Source organism: Lutjanus erythropterus, chromosome 11, assembly GCF_056507025.1.
Source record: "Lutjanus erythropterus isolate fLutEry1 chromosome 11, fLutEry1.hap2, whole genome shotgun sequence".
Taxonomy (NCBI): domain Eukaryota; kingdom Metazoa; phylum Chordata; class Actinopteri; order Lutjaniformes; family Lutjanidae; genus Lutjanus; species Lutjanus erythropterus.
The window spans coordinates 29,577,912-29,604,885 of NC_139327.1; the positions used below are offsets into that span (position 1 = coordinate 29,577,912).

The 26,974-nt window shown below is 40.2% G+C and overlaps 1 protein-coding gene across 2 annotated transcripts in view; it reads right to left on the reverse strand.

Annotated features, from left to right (window-relative positions):
* jade2 (jade family PHD finger 2) overlaps window positions 1–26,974 on the reverse strand; it is a 255,881-nt gene that overhangs the window by 27,806 nt on the left and 201,101 nt on the right. For both annotated transcript variants that reach the window (XM_084729924.1, XM_084729922.1), the window contains exon 11: window positions 11,409–11,526. In XM_084729924.1, coding sequence (XP_084586050.1) covers window positions 11,409–11,526 — 118 coding nt within the window. The remainder of the gene's footprint in view (window positions 1–11,408; window positions 11,527–26,974) is intronic.

Here is a 26,974-nt window from a genome sequence, read left to right on the forward strand (position 1 = left end):
TTCATTAATTCACCTTAGATGACTAATAGGGAAGTTGTTTAGCCCATTGTTTACGCCAAAAAAATTAAAATTACCAGGCCCTGTGGTATTACAGTACTGTGTCCATTTGACACAGTATGACTGGAATCTGCTCACTTGCAGCTTTAAAGTAAATGTCAGCTTATTCATAATGTAAATATCCTTAATAATGTCAATAAAATCTTGTAACATAGGTGGTCCTGACTGTAACCATTTTCTAGTTACAGCTTTCTTACTTGCAGCCAAAATTATTTTAAAGTCTTCCTAAAATCAAGTTTTTAGGTAATTGGCCAAAGTAAAAGCTGAATGGAATCCTACCATCAACCTCAGTCTCTATAAACATATGTATATCCTGCCAAAAGGAAAGAATTACGTTGCAGTCCCAAAAATGTGATAATGATTAACATTCACAAAGACGCACTGAGATGTTTCACTCTGGATCAAAGTGGATCTGGTTGCCGTCGATACGGCAAAAGAGCATTTAGCTGTAAAGTGAAGGCTTTGGTATCATGTTGTAGCTGTTCTGTAGCGTGCAGTATAGATTCATTTACAATTGTGTGTGTGTGTGTGTGTGTGTGTGTGTGTGTGTGTGTGTGTTGGTCAGTACAATACATGCCTGCACTGCGTGTGTGTGGCTGTCATAGCCAGCAGTAGGCTGTCCTCATGCTTGCTTTAGCATGGAGGAGCAGGACATGCATGAATGGAGCTGAGAGAGACCAGAGAGAGATTTCACACTGAGACAACCCTGTGTGTGTGTGTGTGTGTGTGTGTGTGTGTGTGTGTGTGTGTGTGTGTGTGTGTGTGTAGGAGTGAGAGAGCAAAGGAGAAGTGAGTGTGACAGTATAGTTCACTAGGAATACAATACTTAATGTCTGGAACGAAAGAAAAGTGAAAGACAGAAGAAAAATACATTTGTGTGCACTAAAAAGTTTCCATTTTCGTTTGGGGGATATTCATGTTTTCAGAGGTCTTGACATGTTTCATCCTGAACCTCCGTTTCAGAAATGAAAGGTAAGGTGAAGTGGAAGAATAAACGATGTGGAGACGTTATAGAGACTGACAGCATGAATGCTGATCTGGAAGATGAAATGGGATGGAATGAGGTGTTAAAAGTGTGGAGGGGTTTTATTTTCAGGTCCATGCCGGATCATCGCCTGGGTCAGGAGGAAATGTCTTCCTGTGAAAAGTTATGTGGAGTGAAAACTGCAGGAGTTTATAAAAGTTATGGCTACAACACATTTGACACTAAAGCAGGAAGAACAGTGAGGCGAAGGGGGTGCGATTTGGTTTCAAGTGAGGAATTTTAAGCTTGTTAGATGGGAGCGTGGCAGTGTTAGCATTAGCTTTATTCTACACTTACCTCTCAGTTCAGTACTGTCACGATACTTGGGTGCAGATTTAATATGTATTGCAATTCTGAAGCATTGCGATTCTACAAGTATTGTGATTCGATTTTTGATTTATTGCGATTTCTGTTTGCTTTTTAAACACTAGATCATGAGACAAAGTTGAATCAGACACTTCTAGAGGTTGTATATCAGGATTCATATTTCCAAAAACACTTCACATCACACATCGGCCGGTCTTTGAGTTTTATTTCAGCTGCATCATCGCTATACTGCACATTAAAGGAGCAAATTAAATTCTTTTTGTTTTAAACTTAAGCTGTTTCTGGTCCTACAGCTGGTGCCATAAGAAAATAATAAATAAAATGAGATGTTAGGCTCTGAAAGCTGCACACAGCACAGTTGTTGTTTCAACAGATCAGAGGAAATGTATTCCTTAAAGTCTGAACACGTGTTGTTTCATGTTGAGCGTGTGAAATAAAATTAATTTATTCAGATAATATTACCGCAATCATGTTGATCATTTCTGTTAGCGCTTCCACAGGAATTCCTATAATTTGTTAGCATTGAGCTAGCAGACCAAGCACTAGGTATTTATATATTTATTTAAAAAAAAATCAATTCAGGAATGTAAACAAAGAGAAAGATTCACAACACTTCACAACACTTAAGAGAATCGATTTTTTTTTGTATCCCTCCCCAATTACCCATGAGCTTTAATAGAGATTATATTTTTATTTAAAAGGATTGTTTGGTTGTTTTGAAGTGAGGTTGTATGAGGTACTCATCCATTGTCAGTACGCCTCCGGTTTGTGGAAGCAGCAGGAGTACTGGTGTAGGAAGATAAGCAATGTACTTGTGTATTTTTTTTATTGTATTTTAGCCTCCAAAAAAGGCTCACCTACAGAAACAAACAAACAAAAAAATCAATATCACTTTCAGTGTACACTATATTTGGAATATTTCCACTGCTTTTACCCACCATCGGATGGCCTGTTCTGATGTGAAACCACCATTATACCTCTGCCTGGATGCTTATTTTGTTTGTGTTATTGCGTGACTTTGGTGTATCCATGCTATCCTTTAACAACATTGAAGTCACACAATAACACAAACAAACTAACAGACTGAGGCAGCGGTAGACCAGCAACTTCAGTTTCTGTGGATTAAAAGTTAGTTTTTATTCAAAAAACTAACTTTTCAAAAAAAAAAAAAAAAAGGCTTATATAAGGGTGGTTTTCTGTTGAAAAAGTCTGCCTGACCTCAAGGTAAAGTGGAAGAAACTATCACTTTAATTTTTAGATTTCTGCATGGCAAACCGTTTGCAGTCACACTCGTGAGAAACGCTTAACCTACACACATGAAGAAGAATGGAAGAATGACAGGAAGTCGTTTCCCACAGTTACTGTAACACCTGCCACCTGCAGCTTCTCTCATGTACACAAACTTCTCTGCCTCAGCTGTGGCTGTGCACCAGAAGCAATGCTAACATCCTTCCTGTCTCCAGTGTTTAAACCCTGAAAAGTACTCTTTTGCTTTTGAAAGGACAGTACGATATGAAGAGAAAAGGCTTATTGAAATAGTTCACAAATGGCTCAAGTTCCATTTCTCCACGTACCAGAAAATCATATGATGGAGATGTTAGCGATAATAGAGAAATAGTTTTATCTGATGGTGACAGAAAGATCAGTTCTGAACGAATCTCAAACATCTGATTTTTATTAAAGTCCGTCGTTCAGCTCTGGCTCACCCGCATACCTAGTGTGATGTACTAAATGAAGTGATGAAACGCGCCGACTTATCCACGGCCAAACACACAGTGCGTCAGTATTTCCACTGACAAACTGTGCTAATTTTCATGGTCACAGTTGAACAAAAGGTGAATTCTTAACCTGCAGTCTGCTCGAGCTTCGGTTGTGCCATGAAGTACAGATATGATGTTAATTTAAAAGATAAATTTACAAGTCACTGTTTGTTGTAAAACTGTCTAAGTGTATGACAGTGAAGATACGCAGGTAGAAAGTCATGACTTTGTCTTGAGCCGTCAAAGCTGCGATGCCTGTGCGTGTTTTCATACCGCGACGTAATCACATCAGCAACAAGTCCTGCTTGTTCTTTTGGTTTCCCAGCTGATAAAAACGACCAGGAGCGGCTGAACAAAACACTTCAGGTAAGATAGACTTACAAGGAACGGCGAGATTAGTGTTGATGATGTATATTGTGCGAGACGAGACATGCCATTCACTGAGCTATTTCGCACAAAACTAAACTAAACGACGACAAACTCTCCTCAAACTGCAGCTGTCTTGACTTATGAAATTATCTTTTAAATGAATAAACACTGTATGTGCAATTTGTGACACAATTCAAACGAAAACAAAAGTTTTAACACTGCATTTAGTGCAAAAGAACTACAGCCTGACAGGACTGATCTGCCTGGAATAAGTTGGCAGGAGTGCTGTATGGCTGTATGAAACTTTGTTTTATAAAGAGGATTTGTAAAACAGTGCGGGTACCTGACATGCTAGCAGACACTTCTCCCCCTTTTTCCAATTTATTTTATGGCTGTTGCTGAAATTGCGGAGGCCATTAACTCCAGGGGATCTTTGAGGGAGCTCCCAGGGGGAACGCTTCTTCACACAGCTCCTAAATTGTAATTTCTTTCTTTCTTTCTTTCTTTTTTTTTTTTTTGTTTTGACAGGAGGGACCATCTTATCCTCTGATCTCCTGGGGACCATTTTTCCACATTTTTCACCATTATTTTTTTAGCCTAATCTGATCTTGTTCTTTTATATGTTCTGCAGCTTGGAAAACTAGTCTTCGGGTTTTCAAGGACGCCTGCAGGCTCTGCGTGAACGTGGGGAAGCTTTTCCCCCTGCAGTTTGTAATCTCAGCACAAATCCAACTATCAGCAGTGGGAACCTTTTTAAACACTTTTTGTCAGATCTGTGCCTTTTTTTCCTCCTTCTTTTGTCTTTACATTCTGCTGTTGCGTTTCTCTCCTTCTCTGCAATATTATCCTTCCCTCCACACCTCCTTCCCTCTCTTGTTTAGAAGCTGCAACAGCACCGGGGGATTCGTCTTTTTGAAGTGTGTGATTAATTTCCCCTCTTTCTAGGTGCACTGAACTGCAGCGTGAGTCTGTGTGTGTGTGTGTGTGTGTGTGTGTGTGTGTGTGTGTGTGTGTGTGTGTGTAGCCACTGTGTCCCATTTCTTACCTGAGCTCATTAGTGCAATGTGAGAAAGTTTTTTTTTTTTACTCCCCTACTGTCTTTTCCTCCCTCTCTCCTCCCTTTCTTCTGTCCTTTCACGCTCTCCTCCTCTCTCATGGTCGCTGCTCCTGTTTCTCTCTCCTCTTCCCGTCTTTTCTTTCATCCTATTACCTTCATGTCCCTTCCCATCCTCCTCTTCCTCCGTCCTTATTTTCTCTGTCTTCCTCGCGCACATACACACACTTGCTGAGAGCAGATCAGAGAGGCCAATGCTAACCACTGTCAGCTTGTCACAGTTCGGTTTGAGCCAGAATGTAAATGTAGTGCACCTCCTGCATAACAATAATACTGTGTGGGCATGTGAGTGTGCACTTTCAAGAAAAACTCCTGTCTACAGTATAGAATATAACTGAACCTTAATTTTTTTTTATGTGCATCAATGTTTTCTTCAAAAACAAATGAAAAAACAAACATTATCTGCAAAATACAGTACAATACAAAGTATTATACATGTGTGTATAAGTAATATTATAGTGTCTGTCCACTCTACATTAAAACAAACCCCAAACAAACTTAACCAACAACAAAATCTGCTTTCACCATTAGGTTTCAGCTGACAGCAATAGATAGGGGAAATCCTGTTATCTTCCGGTGTGAAAGTTTATTCTGTAAACATAAGTGTGATAAGGGTTCATGTTGAGCCAAAGTGACTCAATGTTTTCCTTTAAATGAGTAAAGTTTTTAACAATAAAAGAAATAACAAGTTATCTTGGTTTTACCCAAGAAAGTCATTCCTGCCAAGGAACACGTCACTGGACATTAAAACAGACTGATAAAAGCTTTGTGGATGATATCTCATTTCTGTTGAAATGTCCTTAATGTCAAGTCAAAATATTGGTCTGATCCTATTTGATGAAATGAGTATATTTATATTATATATTAAAGTCAGGATCAGGTTAATGCCAAGTTGGTTTTCCCGTATAGTACAAGGAATTTTCACTGGTGTTTTGCTGCAAATACTGCAGCAAGTCAAGAGAAGACTAAAATATGGAAAGATATTTTTTATGTAAAGTATATTATGGAAATGAGCAGTACGGATTTTGTGCAGGACTGTGCGAAGTATTCACCGAGGAATCTGCAGAAGTTCACAGTGAGATGGAGAAAAATATTTGATATGTGCAAGATAGTAATCCAAAGACTTTTTCTTCATACATTCCACCACCGTTTTGTCCACATTGAAATATCTCAACAACAACTGGATGGTTTGCCATGAAATTTTGTTAAGATATTCATGGTTCCCAGACAATATATCATAACACCTTCAGTGATCTCCTGACTTTTCTTTCAGGGCTACAGTGAGACTCACATTTATGGTTTTACAGTAAGTGAAATGTCTCAACAAATACAGGATGGCTTGTGTCTTATCAATACAGTTTACAGACCGGTCTCTTTTGTTAAGATTCTCACTGGGCAACATCAAGTGAAATGCTGCACACATAACAAGTGATTTTGAGCCAGATGTGAACCACTGGAAAATTGTGATATGCAACTCTGCTGCAGACTCACATCAGAGAGAGAGAGTGAGCAAGAGAGACGATGCATGGACGTCAAGGCCAAGGCCTCCTTTCAGACACAAAACTGATGTTATATGTTGACGTCAGCGTCATGCACAGCCTTCTAGTCTACGGCTGAGTTCAGTGTAAAAATCCCTGCATGGTTCAGTTTGAAAGGCTCTAGCAGGAATTGAATTGTGGCATTTAGCTGTGACAACTGACAGTGGAGCTCACGTCTTTTTGCAGTTCTTATTTGATGTGAAATTATTTATTCATTCGGTGTTATTGAGGTTTTTAATCACCAACCAACCAAATCACTCAACATGTTGAGTTTCACTCATGTTGTCATTTATGAATTACTTGCTACAGACTCTCACTAGATGTTGTATCAACATGCAGACTTGCTTGTATTTCCAGCATAATGCCTCTCTGTCTGCATGTGGGACTACAGGGATATTGCCCGCCCGCCCGCCCGCCCGGTAACATGCTAGCATTCACAAAGTGTGACGAGAGCAGCCCTCAACATGACAGACAGGCAGATAAACATGACAGACAGACAGGCGGACTGGCAGACAGGACGTGGAACATGACAGATTAAGTACTATGAGAGACAGACAGGCGGACAGAGGTTTGTGGTTCTGTTTCTGCTGGGTTAGAGGAGAGATGTGTGTGTTTTCCACATGGAAACAAGCCCGGAGGGAGACGAGGGGAAGGAGGATGGTGGTTCTGGTGCATGGTGAGCTCAGGGCATCTGCAGGTTTCTGAAAATCTGATTTTACACTTGGAAAACCTTTCTGTGCTGCCTAGAATTGGATGTCAGACTAATTTCAACAGCCAAAAAAAATCAAACACGGACCAAAACAACCTGAGAATATATTTTTTTTAGAAATGAGCAGTGTGTGCATGTTCAGTGTACTGAGACATGACATACACACTGAGAAAGAAGGGTTCCAAAAGAGTTCTTCCTGAAGGGCTGAGGTTCCACACCACCTCTACTATTTGCTTGTGAATAACCCTTCTGTTAGGTTTTTTTGTTTCTGTATCAGCACTGTGAGCAGGTTGTTAATGAATAAAAAAAGAAAATGCCCTACTTCATTTATTTTTGTCCTCTTAGTCTTGTTTTCTTAATAATCGTACTGCATCGAAGTTTCAAGTTCTGGTATCATGACAACTCTATTTGTCAGGAAGAAATAAAGGATCAGTGTGGAGGGCTTATCGGCATCTAGCGGTGAACTCGCAGATTGCAAACACATCCTTCTCCACTTTCTAGCGTGCAGGAGAACTTACACTGGCTGTGAAACTAGCGAAAAAACAAAAAAAAAACACAAAAGGTCTTATCTAGAGCTATAGAAACATGGAAGTGTAAATATACCCTCTGTAAGTATAAATGACTCATTCTAAGGTAACAAAAATAAAATAATTCTTATTTCCAGGTGATTATACACAGATGAAAACATACTTAAGACTATTACAGTCCTTTTCTGCTATATTTTGCCTATAAATCTTACATACTGGACCTTTGACCTTTGGCATTGTCTTCAGTTACTTTTAGCATCACTTCAGTGTCACAAATCAGTTTGTGTGGCCAGAAGGACAAAAGAAGAACAAACCGAGACCACTGATGGACTGACTGAAACTTGGTGTCGGCTGAAACGACCAAAATAAGACAGAGGAACGTGACAAACGGGGAATATGTAACCCTTGGAGGACACTGCAAATGAGAAGAAGAAAGAAAGAAACAGATGGAGGAGAAAACAGATTAGAGAGGGGGATGAAGAGAAATGGAGAGTGGAAAATAAGAGAGAACGATAAAAGAGGCAGAGAAAAGAGGTGGATACAAGGTGAGGGACACGACAAATCATTATTGCAGACAACCTCATCCTTCACTCTCTCTCACACACACCCAAACTATCCTCTCTAATCTAGAGTGTGAATAGATATGGCTGTTTAGTGCCAGCAGCACAGCTCCTGGTACCTGATGGCTGCAATCTGCTGAGTCAGGAGCTCTGCACTGTGTGTGTGTGTGTGTGTGTGTGTGTGTGTGTGTCTCTGTGCGTGTGTGTGTGCCTTTGGGAGTGTCAGTGTGTTAGTGAGAGACACAGGAGGGAGTTAGAGAGAGAGGGTGAAAGTGTTTGTAAGATTTAGTGGAGTGCATAGATGTGTGTGCAGCCTTTCACGGGAATGATGAGCACTGCAAATTGAGCACTCTAACCACACACACACACACACACACACACACACACACACACACACACACACACACACACACACACAAAGTGCCACAGGAGCAGGCTGACAGGAGTTCACTATCATTACCATGCCAGCGAGACGTCACTGGTATTACCATGACAACAAGCTCTCGCTGTCATCGCCACGACAGCTGCAGGTCATGACGGGCTTATTTAACATTATCCAAGACAAATACAGGTCGATATCATTTTTTTAGCAACTACAGTTAAGTATCATCTCTGTAAGTTGTGTTCAGCATCATCACCATAACAACAGCCACAGCTGGCAAGTCTGGAAGTCTGGCAGCCAATGAGAAAGTGAGAATCTGGGCGTGTTGTTTGACTTTTGTTGATGATCATGTTGAGAGGCTTGTTCACTCGGCTGATATATATCTCCCAGATAAGCTTCTTTCTATCTGCTGTCAAGGGCACAATTTCATTTATTCATTTTTTTGTGTTTTTGAAATTGTTGTGATTTTTTTTTTCATTCTTAGATGGCTCTTTTCTGCCCTTTAAAGACCTCTAGGCTGAACTGTTTAACATCAGTGTTTCATCTATCATCATTCAGCAGTGGTAGGCCACTGCAGCAAGAAATTGTGCTAAATAGAAAAAGTAGACATTAAAGTTATGAATAAGCCCTTTCCCTCTAAAAAACACAAAAGAGACCAAATGCTAAAAGGCTAACATTTGGACCTGGACTTTGCTTTATCTCTGCAACTGGACAAATCAGTCTCATGAACATGGGACTGATTTCTAAAAAAAATGTTCTTTACTACTGTCCCTAGAGGACATTATTATGTGGTGTAAAACTACAAACTAATATTGCTAAATTTACTATGTTTCTTTATAAGTGGAAGAGCTCTAAATCACATGTATCTTTATATTTAAAGAGCTCAGTGGTCGACTTGAAGTCCATATGAAAAGGAGTTTCTAGCTTTTGCATCATGAAATGTTTCTATATGAAACAGGACAGGCAGGCAGGACGTAAAATTGGAAAGAATTTCATTTGAATGTTGGAAAATGAGTGTTATAACCCAAGATAGCATGCTTTTGCTAGCTAGCAAATGAATCTTAGCTATGTTGCTATTTTATTGTGCAGGAAAAAAGAAAAGAAATTGATTTTTTAATTATTTGTTGGGCATATATTGTTTAACTGGTGCACAATATGACCAGGAATGTGATATAAAAGGGTTATAAAGACATTTTTCATTCATTCATTTTCATGTTCTGTTTTTACTACACAGTTATTTTAAGAGGAAATTCATCATATCACACCAGAAAGTGTTGCTGGTGTCCTCTGACTTGCAGCCTTTTCCTGGGTAAGAGCTTTAAGTCTGTATACTTTATGGCGCTTTTTGTCTCGATCTTTTGCTGATCAAGGTCTGAGGACCAAAACCTCATCAATAAAGTGATTAAAAGTGACGGATTCTTTGTTGTCTTTCTCTCCTAGACTCAACTGTACCCCCTCCCTGCCCTCCTGTCTCAGCCACAGCTCCCTTCATCGACTTCAGCTGCTACAAAATGCAGCTGCCAGGCTGATAAAACATGTTCAAGAATATAATATAAAATGACAATATCACTCCAGCTTTTGATACTTTACATTGGCTCCCAGGCAGAGTTAGAATTGATTTAAAGATTTTACTGCTAACTTTTAAGGCTCTTCACAGTCTGACCTCTGGTTTCATTGCTGAGTTACTGACCCCGTGTCCACATGTACACCAGAGCCTGGTGCCAGATGCTCAAATGCAAACTTACTAGATGCACTAAAGCCCAGATTGGTGTCAAAAGGTGAGGAATCCCCTGGCTCTGGAATAGTCTAATGGAGAGTGAGCACACTAACTTTCATTGCATCTTGAAAATCTGTCTTAAAAGGCATCATCATTAATGTTCTTGTTTTTACTGTCACTGACTGACACGCATCTGTTTAGTCTGCTGTGTAAAGCTGTTTCAGCAGTGCATCTTGTAATTGTAAAAACTGCCGAAAAGAAGCCATGTATGTATTTTTGTAAGTTTTTATCTGCAGTGACTGTGAAATTTGGGTCAAATTGACCCGGTCGATACAATATTTGAAAGACAATTTCGGCCAATATCTGATGCTGATGATGTTATTGCCCCTTCTATGCCAGGGAAGCTTCATTATAAAAAATAACTTCACAGTTTTTAAGTCATTTAGCCTTTCACTCTGCCTTTGAAAGAGCACAAGCTCAATCATACAACTTTATTAAACGACCTTCAATATAACCTTTTTTCATATGAAAAATATCATTTCTTTTTTTAAATAAATGCTTCAAAAGCATTTTTAGCCTGCTTCACAACTACTTACTCGATGATGTGACACAGGGCAGATTTGGCTGATAAATCGGTGCATCCCTAATTCATTTTTATTATTTAATGTTAATATTATTTTTTGATTATAACCCTGAGTTTATTATGACAACAGTTAAAGTTAGCTCCTTTGCCAGGTGAATTGATCATAATGCAAACAATCCAGGGAGTTAAAGGACAACTGAGCTGACTAGAGATCTGGTAAACATAAGTTTTTAAAAGAATTAGTGCTAAAAAAGTGTTTTACATTGAACACTGTGGTCCCATTAAGATTATAAATCTCATTTGGAGCAGACATCAAGCAAACACAGCATCAGCTCAGGCAGCCAGCTTCACCCTCTCTGTTCTCCATCACAGAGCAGGAGCATGAAATGCATCAGGGTCAGTCATCTGTGAGGAGCGGACGGGAAATCGAGCGCCATTTGTGTGCGTGGTGTGCGTCACGATATCTGGCTGAACTATTATTCCGCCGTTCTTTGCTGTGCAAGTGTCAAGTGTGGCCTGCTGTGCAAAAATGATGACAGGCCATTTCCAAGCTGTCCACCCACTGCACTCAGTCAACAAGGGTTTGCATGTAACCGTTACGCACTTGAGCCTTTCCAAATTGTACTTCTTTTTTTGGGTGTGTTGGCGGCCTTGGCAACAGCGGTAGAGTGGGTGAAAGGTAATGGGTTTTTACACTGGTGCGTTCAGAAGACTGGAATTAGAAACATCGTTCTCTCTTACCTCCGGCAATGTCCTCCTCCAGTAGTTGTATCTGCAGGTGGAAGATCTTCTCATGGAGGTCGCACAAGGTGTGTTTCATTTTCTCCCTCCGTGTCACCATGTAGCACAGGTTACGCACCTGAAACACAGGACACGATTGTTATAAATAACAGAACTGAGGTCTGAGACGGGCAGTGTCTCATCTTGTCTCATCTAATCATGATTTAGTGCAGAGACGAACATAAACCTGACTGTGAGGATAACAGACACATAAACGTTATGACCAGCAGACGTGTGGTTGTGTTGCCATGTCATAAATATCACAACAAGAAATAAGACACACACAGGACAACTTAACAGTTGTTATCAGTATTTTACTGAATATTTAAATGCTTTCAATACTCATTTTTCACAGTATCGATATTTTGGTGCCACCTGCACTTTCTCGCTTTCTCTTCTCTCCGACATTAAGTTGACGCACCCCGCCGCCGTCCCCACATAGTCCCGCCTCCTCTCACTCACTCACAGTGCTGTCCTCTTCTCATCACTCGTCTCATTCATTCATTTGTTGTCATGTTATGGCTTTTATCTATCTTTTAATAAAAATCTTGAATGCTGCACCTTCAGTGTTGAGTCAGTTTTTATATCAAAATGAGAAATTCCAGTATGAAATCAAAAGAAGGTGCAGCACTGTGTAGGTGCAAAGCAGAATCCAAAATAGAGTCTCATTCCTGCATAAGGAGAGTCGGAGCTAAATAAAGGCTGAAGTGAAGAGAAGTTTAGTTTTTAACTTTCTTTTAAAGGTAGTTAACAAGCTGGCTTCCCTGATATGTTCCAGAGTTCTGCGTCATGTTATGAATGATAATGTTGCTCAGTGTCTGCTGGACGTATAAAACAGGGCATTGTCTGCTAATACAGTCATACAACTTTAAAACCTGATTAAAATATATATGTTAAAGCATGTTTTCTGCTAATTAGTGACAAAAACTGTGCTAAATGTTTCCATACAGGACTCTATGTGGTAACTACTGCCACTAAAAATCTCACATTGCATCATGGCACACAAAGTCACCAAAGCAAGATGTGAATTTTGGAAAATCTTGAGGTTTAAAGAAAAAAATGCAAAAAAAAAAAAGATGCAACAACATATAAGAACAGAGGTTTACGTGCTTCCAGTAATGAGATAATAAGACGTGAAAGAGTGATGCGGTGACTTCCTGCTTCCTGCCAGTAAACTGGATCCCTCCAGACTCTTCTTCCACTCCAGCTGAGCCCTCCTGCTCCTCCATATTGCCAAATTACTATCATATGTCCCTATAAGCACTATATGAGTGTGCATGTTTATGTTGAGCACATATGGATGTTCAAAGAAAAGCTGTGGTTGTAGATGTGCGTGTGTGTGTGTTGCTATTTTGAATTGGCACCACATAAGAGACAGGGAGACAGAGAGAGAGAGAAGACAGGCAGTAAAAAGGCTGAGAATGAGACTAAAATAAAGACAGAAAGAGATAAACAGAGACAGACAGGTATGGTGAGAGACAGACAAGAGCAAAAGGCTGAGTAAACAGGATTCAAACATAAAGAGCTGAAGTGCCGTCCCCTGGCAGCTGTAGCTGTTAAATGAAACAAAATCATTTTATCTACAGATAAGACGACAGCAATTACAGAGAGTAGAAGCCCGTGTCTTAGAATATGGACAGAAAACTCCAGGTTTCTGCTTTTTTCCGCTAGCTAGTTATCATCTCTGAAGCCTATGGAGCAGAGGGGACAAGAACCAAGAGCTACTAAAAGAGGAAGTCATGACCAGAGAGAGTCTGAAAGGGTTCAGACCAAAATTACAGACTTACTCACATGCGGTCATGAATTAACTCCACCTCGTTCAATTTGCACACACTTTAATCTGACTGAACTTCGACCTACAAAATTACAAGTCTCTTCAATGTCAAGATAGTTTGAGTGAAGGAGGTGGGACTGATAGTTCGGTTACAGCGAGGTGACGCAGATGAAAGCATATAATGGTTGGAAAGCTATCTGTTGGCTAAGACATTTGTTTTTTTTATTGTGCATAGAGTGATGTTTAAGACTTGACGTTTCCAGCTATTATAAGTTGAGGTTAACTAGAAACCATCGAGCCGAGCAGTCAGTAACACAGCTGCTTCCTTTGTGACAGTAAAGGAGAAAAATGTAGACCCTTGTGTTCAAAAATGAGTACTGCAGCCCAACTCGCTAATTTCAGTTACAGACGATATAATAAATAGGCTGAATCTCTATTTAATAAACGATTTATGGTTGAAGTGAGTTTTTCGCCCAGCTCTCTCTCCCCCAGACTTGAAGCTCAGGCAGTTTGCCTGCAGGCTGCAGAGGCACTGAACAAGAGTGCAAGTGCAACACTATACAAGCACTGTTGGTTAAACTGTCACTTATTACATGAGGTTTGTTAATACTCGATTTTCATTGGTCAGTATAACATTGACAGGTTTGTTATTTCTGTCTGGCAGACTGTTGCAATGAAAAACAAACTGTTTTACACATGTACCCATGTAACAAGTGGGATAATGTACAGTGAGCAGGTCATTCCTGCGAAATAAACATCCTCACAATGAATTACGACCACCCTGTCAGGGTTTATTTTGCAATAATAACCCGCTCACTGTACATTATCCCTTACTTGTCTGTCAATGCAAAGCTAAGCCCGTTGTCCTGAAAACAAAAGCCCACTGCTCTGAAAAATAAACACCCTAGAGTTTGTGTTATGTGACTGGTTGTCTTACTGCCTGTCAGACTCCATGAACATGTTGCTCAGTTTAACCGTTATCAACATCTACTCCTTCTCAAAGATTCTTCTGACTCATAAACAGACACTAACTCATTCAGCAAACAGTCAATGTTGAATTCATCTCTGATAACCATGAAACAGGCAAACAAAAACACAAGTTACAGACCAGAATAGAAATGCCGGCGGTGATGCTGCTGCTGGAGAAGTCAGTATTTCATCTGTGGCAAATATATTTCTGATATTTCCTTTAAGGGGTTATGTCAAGGAGGAAAAGTAAAAGACAAAACAAATGCTGCAAGGACATGCTTTATCAGACATGTTGTTCTCCTCAGCAGTAAGCACATATACTCCCACAGCTACCTTAGTATGTACAAGTTACTGGACTATTGAATCATGCTGTTATAAGTGCGACTAAGTGAGTGAAAGCAAGCAGCAGACAGACTGATGGCGATGCCTGTAGCAGAGCAGAAAGCTGCCAATCTGACAGTAAATGTACAGTACTGTTGTGTAAATGTTTTTATAACACCATGTACAACACAGTAAAGCTTTATAGCTGTTTAATGTCCTCATAGCTGCTGCTGTACGTTAGGTTCAAAGCGACAGACACTGATATTTATGTACTAGACAAATAACTGACTAACATCTCAGTTCTGTTTTAATGCATAAAACATACAGTTGTTTTTGGCGTTGTTAAGATTTGTGTACAGCTGTGGATTTACTCGACATAATATCCAGCATGACAACAAAGTGACTGGAGGGAGAGAGAGAGAGGGAGAGAGAGAGAGAGAGAGAGAGAGAGAGAGAGAGAAACTAATTGGGTCCCAGCCAGAGCACTCGAATCCCAAACTAACAAGCCAGAAACTGGATCTCTGCCAACTGGATTTCTCTTACAACGATAAATCAGTAATCATGTGTCTCTAACCGTGTGTGTGTGTGTGTGTGTGTGTGTGTGTGTGCATGTGTGTTGGTGTGTGTGGCAGCATCATGTCTGTGTGAAGCTGAAGATCTGCCATGCTGCTAATGGGATAGCATTGACTGCGTGTGTGTGTGTGTGTGTGTGTGTGTGTGTGTGTGTGTGTCAGGTATTTAAGAGGCAGAAAACATTACATTGGTGGGAACAAAACAAAATAGCATCACGGACTGGAGGTATTTGTGCGCAGGGCTGTGCGATAACCACGTTACCACAATACCGCAGTCATGTGATGCTCACCACTGGGTTAATTTCATTATCGTCATCACCACAAATTTTATTTTGAAGGGTCAATTTCATGTTTACATCATTGCATTGATCTAGTAATACATCTGGATCAGCACACAAGTCATGAACACAGCTCCTGATTGGTCGACAGACTCAACCCAAGGCATCTTGGGATCTCCAGGGGGCAACTAACAACATGCTAACAACAACAACTGTTTTCAACATGGAACGATGGATAAATAACTACAGAGGACAGTCAGTGTTGGAGTTATCATCATGGTTTTATTTTACCCTGTCTTCAAGGTAGGGATGTCACAACATCTAAATTTGATACGACGGTAAAAAAAAAAAAGACATAATAAAATTCAGTCATTGTTTTTCTTTGGCACCTGAGAAAAAAAACTGAGGTTGTAGGACTGTATGCCTTGTCTGAAAAGTAAGTGCAAAAATGATTGCTGCTCCTGCAAAAATATGAGTCAATAAGCGACCCACACCCAGCCCGACCCGCAAATCCCACCAACCTCAGACATTACAGCACAATTGTCAGGGTCGGGCCACGTGCAGCATGATCCTGCAGGTTGGAACAGAGGGCTGTCACAGTGCTCTGTTTCGCCCCTGTCTCCAACCACTGCTTTGTCTCTTGACCCCCCCACATCAGAACTCGTGGTATTTTCTAGAAAGTCCACCCGCACCGGTCTGTCCAGCGGGTCGACCCACAACCCGATGGACACATCACTATTTCTTTTCAACGAGTCAAAACAGCACTGTTGCTGCAGCTGCACATGTCGCCATCTTATGTTTTTTTTGTTCAGTAGCATTGGGATTTTTTCTACTTCCTTTGGCATTTAACAGCAGACTACAGCACTTTTAAGCGGTTATGTTGTCCTCGTATGTCCAGAATTGAAAGAGTTGCATTTCTGGTATCTCTGGTACTGTAACATAATGAGTATGGGTGCCCCTGTAGCTCAGTTGGTAGAGTGTGTGTTCCATGTACTGAGGCTGTCGGTCCTCTGCAGCAGCCCTTGTGTTGCCCCTTCTCTCTCTACCCACTTTCCTGTCATATCCTCAGCTGGCTAAAATGCCAGTGGGCGGCTAAGAACATGCTAACAACAATAACAACAGTTTTCAAGATGGAAAACTGGATAAACAATCACAGAAGACATTCAGTGTTGGATTTATCATCACAGAGGTGGGAATCAAGGCTGTACTGTACATTTACTGCCAGACTTACAGACTTACTGCTGATCCCCGTCTACCGGTCACCCTCCTTCATTTGCAAGCTGCACGCTCTTATGCATTTATACACTTTTCTATTCCTTAAAGGAGCTACGCAGCACTTATGGCAGTATGCTTCGGCTAAGTCCAATAAAACATAATTGTTAAGGCAGTCACGATAAACCACCATCCCACGGGGAATATATTGCTTTGTCACCACGGTAAGAAAAAATCCATACCGTCACAGCCCTACTTGTGTGCATGTGTGTGTGTGTGTGTGTGTGTGTGTGTGTGTCAGCAAGTGCGAGATAAAGAGACAGAAAGAGAGCAAGGGCTATATGAGTTTGCTTTATTGCTGCTGACTATGAGTGATAAAGAAGCACAACAGGTTTATTTGTTTACTTAAAGAATGTATATCTGTGTGTGTGTGTGTGTGTGTGTGTGTGTGTGCATACTGGCGGTCCAGCAGGCTCACTGTTTATCTGTTGGTCTTGATGGATTCGTCAGTCTGGCCTATCTGACCCATTCCATCCCTGTTAGAGCGCTGCAGATAAAAATAGCTGCTCAACTGGGACACAATGTGCAGAGCCTGGCTTTGATTAGGACACTGTGTGTGTGTGTGTGTGTGTGTGTGTGTGTGTGTGTGTGTGTGTGTGTGTGTGTGTGTGTGTGTGTGTGTGTGTGTGTGTGCCGTTTTAAAAAACAACTACCTCTGCCTGGACACATGACAGGGGGGAGTGGAGGGCAGGACGGGAGGTAAAGAGGAGGAAGAGCGATGAAAGTGGAAAGGAGTTTGGAGTAAAATAACTCTGTTGAACCTCTCTGCCTTTGTTTACTTTGTCTCTTTTTATTCCTCTCAACCTTTACTCCCACTTTTCACTGACAACCTCCTCTCCTGATCCTCCACACTCTGGATATCAAGGCCAACTGTCTTAGGCAGTTAGCAGCGATTCAGTCTTTTTCCTTTTATTATTTCAGCAAACTGCAAACAAACCAAACCAATGTAATTTTACAAATAACAGGTCTCACTGGAGCAGAGAGATGAAACATGAATATTTAATGTGAGAAAAAGTGTATTAGCTGGTGGAGATTTACTTTTATATTTCACCAAGTTTATGAGTGAATGAATTAATAAACCACACACTTCTGTTCAATATGTTCTTCTACTTGACTGTTTCAGGACTACATTATATATTTTTTTTTTAAGGTTTGGCGTATTAAAAAATCCCAAAAGATTTCACTAGTTACCAAGCCTTGCCGTTTTAAACACATTCTAAAAATATCGCATGTCAAATGGTGAGCTCAATCTTAAGACAAAAGCCTCAAATGAAATTAAATATTCTTGCTTTGCTGCAAAAGCTGGTCTTGAGGGGCTTGAGATGTCAAAGGCCATTTTCCAACAAACGTCTGTCAAAATATTAAATTTGAGAAAAACATGCATTTAGAATTCAAATGTATTTTTCATTTTTTATTTATTTTGACATATATCTTTGACCAATTTTGCAGAATACATTATGTGTTACACTGAAAAACGTCAGTGTGGTGGATAATTTGTATGTCGGCGCCACACTTAAAGGGGCAGTTTGACAGTTCCAAAATCAAAATCCTCTTACCTGTCGTGCTATTTATCCATTTGAGTTGCAGAGATGTTCCTGGCGAATAATTTCCTTGTTGATTAAACGCAAAGTTTAATTTAGACTAGTCGACTAGTCTAACATTAAGAAAACACTCAGAAACTAGATGACACTCTGCTTGTGGTGCTCAAAGTGCAAAAAAGGAAAAAAAACAAAATCCACAAACCTTGCTGTGAGCAGTTTCATTTCGAACTATTTTCTTTCTACCAAACTACATCTGCCAACTGCATCACCTCGCATTTTCCAATTTATTTTTGGGATGCTTTGAGCACCACAAGCTGAGAGCCTTGTAATGCCACTATTATTATGAGAGGGCAGATATCTCCATGGACAATATCTTAAACCCGGCAACTGGCACACATCTCCAGGGTTCCTACACCTTTTCCAAAGTCAAATTCAGGCACTTTTCAAGGTGCATTTTGAAGCTTTTCCGATAAGAAACAGCTGTGATAGATTACATAATTTATATAAATATATTTGCTCATAATGATTAGGCCCTATTTCACGTCTCCATCACATTAAATCAGATCTCACTGTGCTATAAAACAGTGGTTTTTAAACTTTTTGTACCCAAGGCTCACCAAAGGCACACCTTATCACTCTATAAAGGTTTCCTTACCAATGCCAACTGAAATTTGACAAACAACTATATTACTCAAGAAATATTCATTCATATTATATTGCAATAATAATAATGTATTGTTTTCACACACCTGGGCTTGCCTGAAAGGACACCAGTGTTCCCTGTCATACTGTTTGAGAACCACTGCTGTAAACAACCACAGTTATATTTCATGGAAGAATTCTAGATCAGGTTGACAAATTCAAGGAAAACACACCCGACGTTGTTTCAAATGTGTCAGCTGTCTGTAAGTAGACTTGGCGTCCTATATAACCTGACTGAGCTGTGTAACATAAAACAATCACTTAAATGATTACTAGACAAACAGCTTCAATTTCAAGCCAACACTCAGTGAAGCAGCAACACCCCGACATGATGTCGCCTGTTAACCTCCCACTCACTGATCCATCAGAGAGCGCACATCAACAGAGATGGAAAGATCACGCTAAATGTAGCCCACTCTGACTTACTCTGTCTTCATCTAAAGAGCAGACTGTTCAGTGAGAATGCGATTTATCATGACAGTAATGCAGCTATTTCCAGCACTTTATCCAAAATCCAAGCACTTTTCAAACCTTGAAAACTTTGCATTAAAATTCCAGCATCCATAAGAACCCTGAATCTCAAGACAGAGACGGATAAATAGGACTATAGATAAGAGGAAAAATGTGTTTTTGATTTGATTTTAATGTTAACACCTGTCCTCAAACCAAAGATTTGTTACAGGGCAGCAGAGTTTTGAGACTGAGTGACCTGCACAACGTTCCTCACTTCATCTCCTCTGTCTCTTAGACGTTCCTGCTTGGTATCAACTCCCTCCTTTGTCATTCTTTCCTGCACAATTCAATCTTCCATCCTCCTGATGTGTACTGAAACATATTATCCCAACAATTTATCTGTACCTCCGTCAGGCTTTTTATTCCTCTGTTTTTCCATCTGTCTTTGTCCCGTCTCCGTCTGAGTCTATTCATTCATCCTGCACAGATACTCATCTCTGAATCAGCAAACACAGCACTTCTCCATTTTCTCTGTCCCACTTACATATATTAACCCACAGACACAAATCTGAGAACATGTGTTGGGGTTAATAGGCGTTTCCGCACCTGTCTACACTGAAGAGACACAAGTGAGAGTACACACTTTGACATTACTCGGTACCAAAGGTCAGCAAAGATCACAAAGTCTTACACACTTTCAACAAAAAAAAAAAGAAACACGTTAAAGCCTCATTCTCACACATCTCTCTGACAGTGAGCCAACAAAACCAAAGCAAAACTGCACTTTTTTTTGACGTCTGGATGGAGGAGCAGATGAGATTTTATTGTTTTTCTTCTGATAAAGAGAGATGTTGGGGTTGCAGTTTATAAAAGTATCAATATTTTCATAAGTCTGGTAATCTGGAGTGACTTGTTTGTCTCTGGATATCTTCACCAGCCTCAAGTGAAATAACAACATGGCTGTTTTTGTGCTGAGAGGATTTCATCTGAGAGCGGAGATGGCTTTGTGAACACACGGTAATGTTCTTCTGCACCGGACATGTGAGGAAATGACCCCGCAGACAATGTCCCAGATTATACTGGGAAAATCAACCATGTTCATGTCAGTGATGAATGATCACGTACCCAAAGAAACCGTTTACATATGAAATATGTCGTCTTTTATCCATTTTAAATGTTTGACTTTATTTTGATTTGGTTTATTTGCTCAGCATATTCTTTAAAATGTAAAAGAAAGTATATGTACAACCCCAGTTCCAGAAAAGTTGAGAGGAGGAACACAATGATTTGCAAAAACTTTTCAACCTTCAACCTTTTTCATATGTCTCATATTTTTATTTTGTTTGACTCCTTTCCTCAGTCCATACCAGTCAGGTGAGATGTTTGTGTGTTCATGACAGCTTGTTGTACCGTCTGATTACGACAAAGTCAATATGACACATTTGTGGACGTTGGATGTTCATTAATTTGGCCAGTCTAAATAAAGCTTGACAGTTAATTTGTTTTGTGGCAGATGAGCCAAACAGGTGATGTAAAACACTGGTTGAGACAGAAGTAATAAAATAAAATTTGCAAAATTCATCTATCAGTGCAATGTGGATTTAATGATAAAATGAACCTATTTTTGTTCTTGTTTGTTTTTTTGGAAAATGTTTGGCAGCTAAAAGACACATTCCTCCTTTTCTCCCTCTAACCATCCATCTACTCCTCCTCACGCTGGTTCATCCATCCTCCCTCCTCCCTTAATCCCTCGACGACTGAATCCACCTCCTTTTCTATCTCATCCATCCATGACACGACAGGCTGGAGATAATCAGCATTACAAGTGTATTAACTGTGCTGAGCAAGGCCAACGCCTCTCATACCACACAGTCCATCCGCTCCGTGCGCTCATCATGTCTCTCCTGTCCACACACACACACACACACACACACACACACACACACACACACACACACACACACACACACGATCAACCTATATGCATACATGTTCACTCTCTCTGAGTCTCTCTCACACACACACATGTGCACACACACACACACACACACATACACTACACACTCATTCTCACACACAGAGCACATACAGAGCGCACACACACACACACACACACACACACACACACACACACACACACACACACACACACACACACACAGCGGTCAGCAGAGCACTGGCTGTCATCAGCCACTAATTACATCAACAGGTGTCTGGCAGGAGGGCACCATGCCCTTTGTGTGCGTGTGTGTCTGTGTGCTTGAGAGACAACAAGGGAAAGTGAGTAAGTCACTGTGTGTGTATATGTGTGTTTGTGTGTGTGTGTGTGAGAGAGAAAGAGAGAGAGAGACGGTGCTACAGAGAGGGAGAAATTGGGTACTTTTCCATCCAAAAATTGCACAGATTTTAAGCACATTTTCAGTTCAGCAACAGAAATGATCTACTTCAGTCCAACTGATACTGAATTTTACGGAGGGAATACAAACAAATATAATTTAGTTTTGCACATAAACACAAATTTGACTATGTGAGAATTACGGCGGTGTGATTAGGGTCAACATAGCAGCCAGGGTTCAACAATAAGGAGCACGCACTTGCCTGGGGCAAACAAAATGCCTTGCTGGGCAAGTAAAGTTAGCAACTTACATGCTTGACAGTATAAGTGGCAAAAAATAATTCAACTATTTTGATAGTTAAATTAATTTTCATGCAGAAATAACACAAAATGCTGTTTTCAGCCTCTCAAATATGGAGATTTCCTCCTTCCCTCAGTTTATTATAGTATTAAACTGAATATCTTTGGTTAAAAACTGACACAAAGACATTTAAATACATCACCTTGGACTCTGAAAAAGTGGGATGGACAATTTTCGCTACTGTGTACTACTGTAATAACATTAATAACGTCTCTGCTGGATTCAAGTGTGCCAGTAAGTTGTGACAGCGAGGCAGCATGCACAATATCAGGATCATGAAGGTGAAGGAGCTCAATATAATTCAGCCATTACTAATTATCTACACCTGTTATTTTCTTACTGTGACGTGTCAAAATGTTGGCAGAAAAAAATAAAATCTAAGAAAAAATACAAGTGAACTTGTATTTAGACCAACCGTATTGACAAAAATTAAGGCCAATTAGAGGGCTGCAATGATTCCTTGAGAAACTCACAGAACCTGATGAGTAAAAACATCTTTTGTTTAATCCATATAACTATATACAGCTCACTATGTTTCACATGGATGGTTATTACTGTCCCACAATGTGCTTATGCTGTTGAGAGACAGGCCAGAGAAAATGATAGGAAGTGTCCAAAGTTTGGGACCATTTCAAGCTGAAACAAAACAAAAACTCTGTGCGGTGCAGTCAGTATCTATTGCAAAACCAAACTAGCCTCCTTCCACAGCAGCAAGACGAGCATCTCGGCAGAAAGCATCCGGCCTCAGAATCCAGTCCAATCCATTATGTTAATTATAGCTATATGTTTGGCTAGTTAAGAACTTAATATGGTGGCTGGTCCCTAAGTTGGTTAAGTTTTGCCAAGACAATAATAACAGAAAATAAAACGCTGCAATTTGTGAAAGCCTGAGAATCGTTAACAGTCACACACAGAAACACACTCCCCTCACAGTGATGAATAAAATACCTCAGACAGCAAAATATCAGGTGGGGTTAGTCGCAACTGGAGCCTAAAATGTATGCAACAGGAAGGGAAACCAAAGAGTTAAGAGACCTCTCTTACTTTCTATTTTGCATGTTTACTACTGCTCTTTAATAAAGCAAATATTTCTCATCTCATTACCCCATTAATCGATGGACTAATCGGTTAAATACTCAATTACTAAAATAATCAATAGGTCCTTGTCAATTATACATTAACTACAGACTATAAAAATTTGTTGCACATAACACTCCAATACAAATGTATCTGTGAGAAACCAATATGGGCTGATACTGATCCTGCCATTATGCTACATATGTGAAAAGATTTTATTGCAGCTCCCCATCAAACATCACATTTGTGTTACTTTGATTCATTTATTTCCTGTCTACATTTACCATACTGTGTTTTTTGTTCAACACATGGTGACAATATGTCAATGTTGTGTTTACACAGACAAAAAAAAAAAAAAAAAAAAGATCAACAGAGATCCTTACCATCAGCATTTATTGCACGTTCTGTTTTTAATATGCCTTCTCTTCCACTCTTTCCACCTCTCAGATTAGAAAGTTTCGTTATTAGTAATTTTTCTCTCTAGATTTGACATTTCCACTCAACATAACAACAGGTGGGTGGAAGCATACAGTTTCTGACAAGTGTCTCTTTCCATTCAGAGGCGGCGTGCAGGTGAATTTGTGTATGCGTAGCATGTCAGACGACTGCAGTGTGTGTGTGTGTGTGTGTGTGTGTGTGTGTGTGTGTGTGTGTGTGTGTGTGTGTGTGTGTATATATGAAGAAGACAGTGTGTGTCTGTGTGTGCGCTGCCCCGGGGCGGAGAGGCAGGAGTTGCGTCAGAACTAATTCCCAAACTGATCTCTGAGATAGAGATAAACCCAGTGGGACCAGACAGGGAATGCGAGTGTGTGTGTGTATTGTGTGTCTAAGTGTCTGTGACTAAAAATGGATTTCATGGTATTGACTTAAGTGATATGTGACGCACATGTGGTGAATTACTGTGAAGACATGCTAACAGAGGAAGAGAGAGGGGAGGAGATGCAATAAAAAGACTGACAGAAGGATGAAAACACTGCTAGTTTTTTTTGTTTTTTACCAAAGAGTCGCAGAAGAAAAGAGCAGAAATAAGCAAAAAAACAAAGGAGATAACAGTCTCTTTTCTTTCTTTACTCCTCCAACTAACTTTGAGCACAGATCCATATTGACCTGACCCTCTCAGCTCCCAGCATATTGACTACAAACCTGTGCTGCTTACTAATGAGCACCATCGACTGCTCGCTGGCCCTGAAACACACAGACACCACTGTGAGGAAACAGCCAGCTAAAGATCAGGATTATTGATCTTTAATTGGCCCGATATCACCCCCAACCTAATATGGAAAGCCTGGGTTAATTACTAACAAGACAATCCCAACTGGAATAATTAAACTGGAGTGTGCACTTAAATGCGGACGGCTTGTTATAGAAGGAACTCCGCTGTGATTACAAGTTTAAACAGTTAATCAATTTGTCACATGTTGCTCAAAAATGTTTCATCTATTAGTTACACCGCTGGGATTACTGGGCTCATTTACACCAGAGTGTGTTGCCATTTGCATCCACATCAATAATCACAAAGACAACCATAAAAAGCACAAAGTGCAGGCCGTTATTCAGACCGCAAAGATTAAGTTATCACACACGCCCGCTCTCGGGCTGGATGTCAGCATTGATCTCCTGGTTTCATTCAAATTTGACTTGGATTCTTAAAGTCCAGAGCTGATTAGTTTTTATTAAATTTGATTCAATTCTTGATCATACTCTTACATAATACAAATACCGATGTTGCATAAATCACTTCCCAGAATTTATCCTTGGAACTTAAAGGGATAGTTCACCTAGTCATTATCTTTTCACCCTCATGCCGACTGAAGGTTAGGTTTAATTTTTTAGTCCACATAACACTGCTGGAATTTCACAAGAAAACAGCGCTGCAGAATCTATCAAATAATTGAAGTGAATGGTGACCAGTTTTCAATCGAAATCGAAAAAGACAACAAAAAAAATACAGATCGTCTGGTGTAATTCAAGTCTCCTAAAGTCCCAACATGCCACGTTAATATGAAAGACGTCATTTACTATGTTTTTAGCCTAAATCTTCACCACAGATCGTTCGTGTGCGCGTGCACACCGTCTGACGTGGGTGTGTGTGGTGTGACAGTGTGCACTCGCAAGTGAATGGACTGAAGTACTAATTTTTGAATGCTGGTGTCTTACATGTTTTTAGCCTTGCACAGTATGCCTAAATGTTGGTATTTTTTTTTATTTTTTCTAATAAAAACAGGTCAGTGTCAGAATTTCCCAAAGTTCTCTACTTGTTATGGGTCGATGTAAGTGTGTTCACACCGAAACTGAAGCAAATGTCGACCTCATGCAGCACCGAGGGTGTGTCTGAGTTCAGCCACTGACTGAGCAGCTAACCAAAGACACTCTGCTTCTCCGTTCTCTCTTCCTTCCCCTCTCCTCTGTTTGCATCAGAACAGAATCCGATGTGACTCGCGGTGTGTATTCATCGAAAAGCTCCGCTCTGCCCCACGGCTCTCTCTCCCAAAGCTGTCCAGAGCTCAGCAGCTGTCTGCCGTCGAGTAATGGCTCAGTCACCCTGCTCTACCCTCTGCAAAGTGATACAGGCAAACTTTTCATTCAACTTGCATATTTTCAATTTACACCTTCCTGCAACGCTGCCTGTGACACTGTATCAAGCACAAGTTATTTGGGCGTCTTGTTTTGGTGCAAAGGGCTAAAAGCACTGGTTACAGGGCAACAATGGTAGCTCTGTTGGGTTTAGACAGCACAGTCAGTATAAAAGGTACACTGACTGGTTCCCACTGTAAATTTAGAGAACATAACAGTGATGCCCCTGAATTAAAAAAAAGTAAAAAGAAATCAATCATAATATAATCATACATGGGTACTGTGGCCGGTTTATAGTACATAATATCAACATTTGGCCCAATAAAGGTTAGAAATTTGTCCTCATGTGTATGAAATTAGGTATTTTGTACTCTGTGAGTCTTAAGGTGCAGCAGCATGCTGTATGTCCAGGGTTAAGCATGGGTGAGCAACACTGTTGTTTCCCTGAATCAAAAATAGTTTAAACCGCACATTATAGGCTGCATTATAAACACGTTTTCTGGTTATAAAACAGTGGACTACAGATCTATTTTCTTTGGAAAATGCAAACTACTAAAACATGACACATCTATCTTTTTTTTAGGCCTACATGTGCAAAACAGTTGAGCAAAAATAATACTTGCAAGGCGTCACCATTGTGCATATTTTAGAAAATAAATGTTATCTCATACAGCTATACATGGACTGTCAGTACCAGATGCTTCAACTTAAGTACAGTGTTTCCACTTTAATTATCACTATGAGTGCAGACAAGACAGAAACGGAAACTCTGCTTACTAATTCATCTGACAGACATCAGCCTGATCAACGGGTTAGCTAACCTTCAGACAGCTGGTCAACTTCCTCCGCTTCATATCTTGTAGCCAGAGATAATATCTTCCTGACAAACACAAACCAAGAGCTGAGATTAGTGTGCAGAGGCTTTTTACAGTCTATCATTCTAGGAGATGAAATCTCAAGATTGGCTACGAGACATCCAGAGTCAGCTAACCACCTTGAGTCACAACAGTCCCGTAAACTGCCGATGGGTCAACACAGACTCTAACTATTAACGTCACTGCTTAAGGGACCATCATGACTCAAGCTGACTAATATCGCAAGCTATTATCTGTTACGTTGGACATTAAAATTATCTTTTCCCGCTTGTTGTTAAAACACAAAGCATTTGTGACATTTTACACGTCACCCAGCCACAAACAGCTTACAAGAAACAACTGCCTGCACATTTAGCACAATTTTATGCATTCACTCAAAAAAGAAGCCAATGCAAAAAGCAATGTCAGGATTTTATGAATCAA